Genomic DNA, 3,006 nt, shown 5'->3' with positions numbered 1-3,006 from the left:
TGTACAAAAGGAATCAACGCAATGTTAAAGCTGACGCGTTTGTCAGAGGTTGTTTTTTTTATAACATATTTATGTAAATTAGAACGCAATAAGTTAAATTTCACTAGGTCCGCTGTAAACTGATTTTATCAATTTGAGACATTTTGTCCTGACATATTCTTTTCCGTGATTAAATAAGCGACTTACCTGAAATTCCCCTGATGCAGCACTATATTGACTTGTATAAATTGAAGTAGGTTTACACAATATACATACATATGTAACGGGCTTTTGGTTTTTACCATTTAAAACATATTCACAAAATACAAACAATACCAATAAAAGGTGAAATGATCCAATTATTTTAAACTAACATTGTGAATCAGACAACATTTATTGTGTCGTGGTTATTTCTTGTGGACGAAAAACATTCCTTATTACGTTAAATGGTCTCGATAAAAAACGTTCCCCGCCCGTCTTTAAAATAAAAGACACATTAAATGAACTCCACTAAAGAACCTTACAAACATTTAAATTTGAATTCTATAAATAAATCGGCTGTTGTACTTAAAACAGAAAGATATACAAGTACAATAGATAACTAAAATGGTATTTCTGCGGTTCATTTAGCACATTTTCAGTAAAATAGTGACAAACGTTATAACGTTTTTGAAATTGGGTCGTGTTATTCTGATAAAAGACTGGACGATGGAACTGAAATTTTGCACAAAAGTTATTTGTCTATGCCTTCATTTTAAGAAATTTTAAATTCACTATATGAACCTCGGAATAAATGTTTGACTTATGGTTTTATTTTAGTAATATATGCAGGAAATTGCTATGACAGGGATCATATATATTATCACTTAAGGTATTGTTGATTTGAAACTAGCTTATAAAACTGTTCTGCAATAATAAAAATATAGAACAAGATGATAGTGATAAAAAATTATAGAAAAAAAAACATAATAACAAATTTGTTATTTTATATTAACACTTTTGATTTTTCAAGTCTTATTTTTCAGTGTTCAATTTCATATTGAACAGAGATTTTTATATCATTTTATACTCTACTAGGACTTTTATGTTTTTTCAAGAGCAGACCGGTGACAGTTCAGACAAATAAAGTCGGTCCGTTTTGCCTTCATTAAAAATGATTGTTCCAACAGAAAATATGTGCATTTACGCCACACGACTATAAAACATGTTTGTGCACAATAAAGATTGATGCCATATATTAAGGCAATATGTTTCTAAAACGGATATTATATTGATTTCAAACACATGATAGAATAAAATGGTGGTACATAAATATATTTAAGCATAAAACATAACGTGCGTAGTTAAGCGTTTCTCTATTTATATATAAATATGTAAGAACAGAAAAAATTGAATGCATGACGTCAATCAGTGGGAGGGAATATATTTGAAACAAATGTATAATTATATAGAAATAAAACATTTTTACGGCAAAAAGCTATGTTAAATGCATTCAATCAATCAATCAATCATAGGTATTTTTATAGCGCGACACTTTATACAGTTATATTCTGTTGCGCTTCACAAGATCCTATAATGTCAAAGTCATTTCCACAGTTTAAAACTATATACACATTTGACGAAACTTTTTATCCATAAAATTGTTCAAAGAGGTGTGCTTTCAGTCTTTTTCTGAATGCAATTTCCGATGCAATGCACTTTAATTCTTTTGGTAGGGCGTTCCACCATTTAGGTCCCATGACAGAAATAGATCTGTCAGCAAGTCTGGTCCTGCGTCTTGTCACAACAAACTGTGTACAAGTGTCATCAGCAGCTGATCTTAGACTGTATTTTCTTCTCACACAATTAAACAAAGTTATGAGATACGTTGGAGCTGTTCCGTGTATTACTCGGAAAACAATAAGAATTACTTTAAACATAATCCGTGCCTTGACTGGTAACCAATGTAGAGATTTTCTGAGATCAGCACTAGGTTGGTCATACACATTCATTACTACCCGAGCAGCCTGGTTTGGAGTCTCTGAAGTCGATCTATTTGATAAAACTGGTATTTCTGCAAAAAGTCCATTACAAAAATCGATGTGGGAATTGACTAAACCATGAACTAGTATTTCCGTTGATTTCTGAGACAGATGCTTACGAATGGATTTCAGGTTCTTAAGTTGAGAGTAGGCTATTTGACACTTTTTTCGTATATGCCTGTCAAAACTAAGGTTGGCATCAAAGCAAACACCCAAGTCCCTTACATGGTCAACACATTTGACAAAACAACCACCTACATTCACACCGGGTATATCAACCTTTGCTAACTGTTGTGTAGTACCATATAAAATGATCTCTGTTTTTGCATTGTTTATTTTCAATTTATACTTTGCCATCCAAGAAGAAATATCATCCAAACAAGCAGATAATTGTTCAAGAACATAAGTTTCATTTTCTATGTTTACAGCTTGAATTTGTAGAGCGACTTTATGATCATCAGCATAACCATGTAACTGAGCCGGGTATTTCTTGACAACTCTATTTAATGCTGCGATATACAAGGTAAAGATTACTGGGCCAGCACAGGAGCCTTGAGGCACACCAAACATTCAGGTTTTTTTGTCTTGATGATTCATTGTTTATGATAACTTTCATGGTTCTATCAGTCAAGTATGATTTGATCCACTGTAAAGGAACGTCATCTATGCCAAAGTCATCATGAAGTAAATGAAGCGCAATGGGGATGTCAATGGTGTCGAACGCAGCACTGAGGTCAATCATAACGACTATTGTAATTTGTCCATCATCAACAGCTTTCAGCAAATCATCATACATTTTTATCAAAGCAGTTTCTACTCCATGGTTTTACGATATGCACTTTGATACGATGGCAAAAGTTTATTTGTCTCAATATGTTTAGTGATTTGATTCAGGGCAGCTTTTTTCCAGTTTTTTGGACAAAAATGATAAATTTGACACTGGTCTATAGTTTTTTTCAGCTCCAGAGCGAGACCTTTTTTCTTCAACAGGGGTCTTATCACTGCA

At 32.8% G+C, this 3,006-nt stretch overlaps 1 protein-coding gene across 1 annotated transcript; it reads right to left on the bottom strand.

The window, feature by feature from the left end:
- Window positions 1–1,607: 1,607 nt before the first annotated feature.
- LOC132721348 (uncharacterized) lies at window positions 1,608–2,570 on the bottom strand. Its single transcript, XM_060705635.1, has one exon. The coding sequence runs from the start codon at window positions 2,568–2,570 to the stop codon at window positions 1,608–1,610; it is 963 nt and encodes a 320-aa protein (XP_060561618.1).
- Between the last annotated feature and the right edge of the window lie 436 nt (window positions 2,571–3,006).

Source organism: Ruditapes philippinarum, unplaced genomic scaffold, assembly GCF_026571515.1.
Source record: "Ruditapes philippinarum isolate M1 unplaced genomic scaffold, ASM2657151v2 ctg218_1_1_1_1, whole genome shotgun sequence".
Taxonomy (NCBI): Eukaryota; Metazoa; Mollusca; class Bivalvia; order Venerida; family Veneridae; genus Ruditapes; species Ruditapes philippinarum.
This window is presented reverse-complemented; position numbering and strand designations above follow the sequence as displayed.

What these genes read in the sequence shown, in the direction of transcription:
- LOC132721348 (XM_060705635.1), bottom strand. Translation starts at nt 2,570, where the DNA reads ATGTTTGGTGTGCCTCAAGGCTCCTGTGCTGGCCCAGTAATCTTTACC.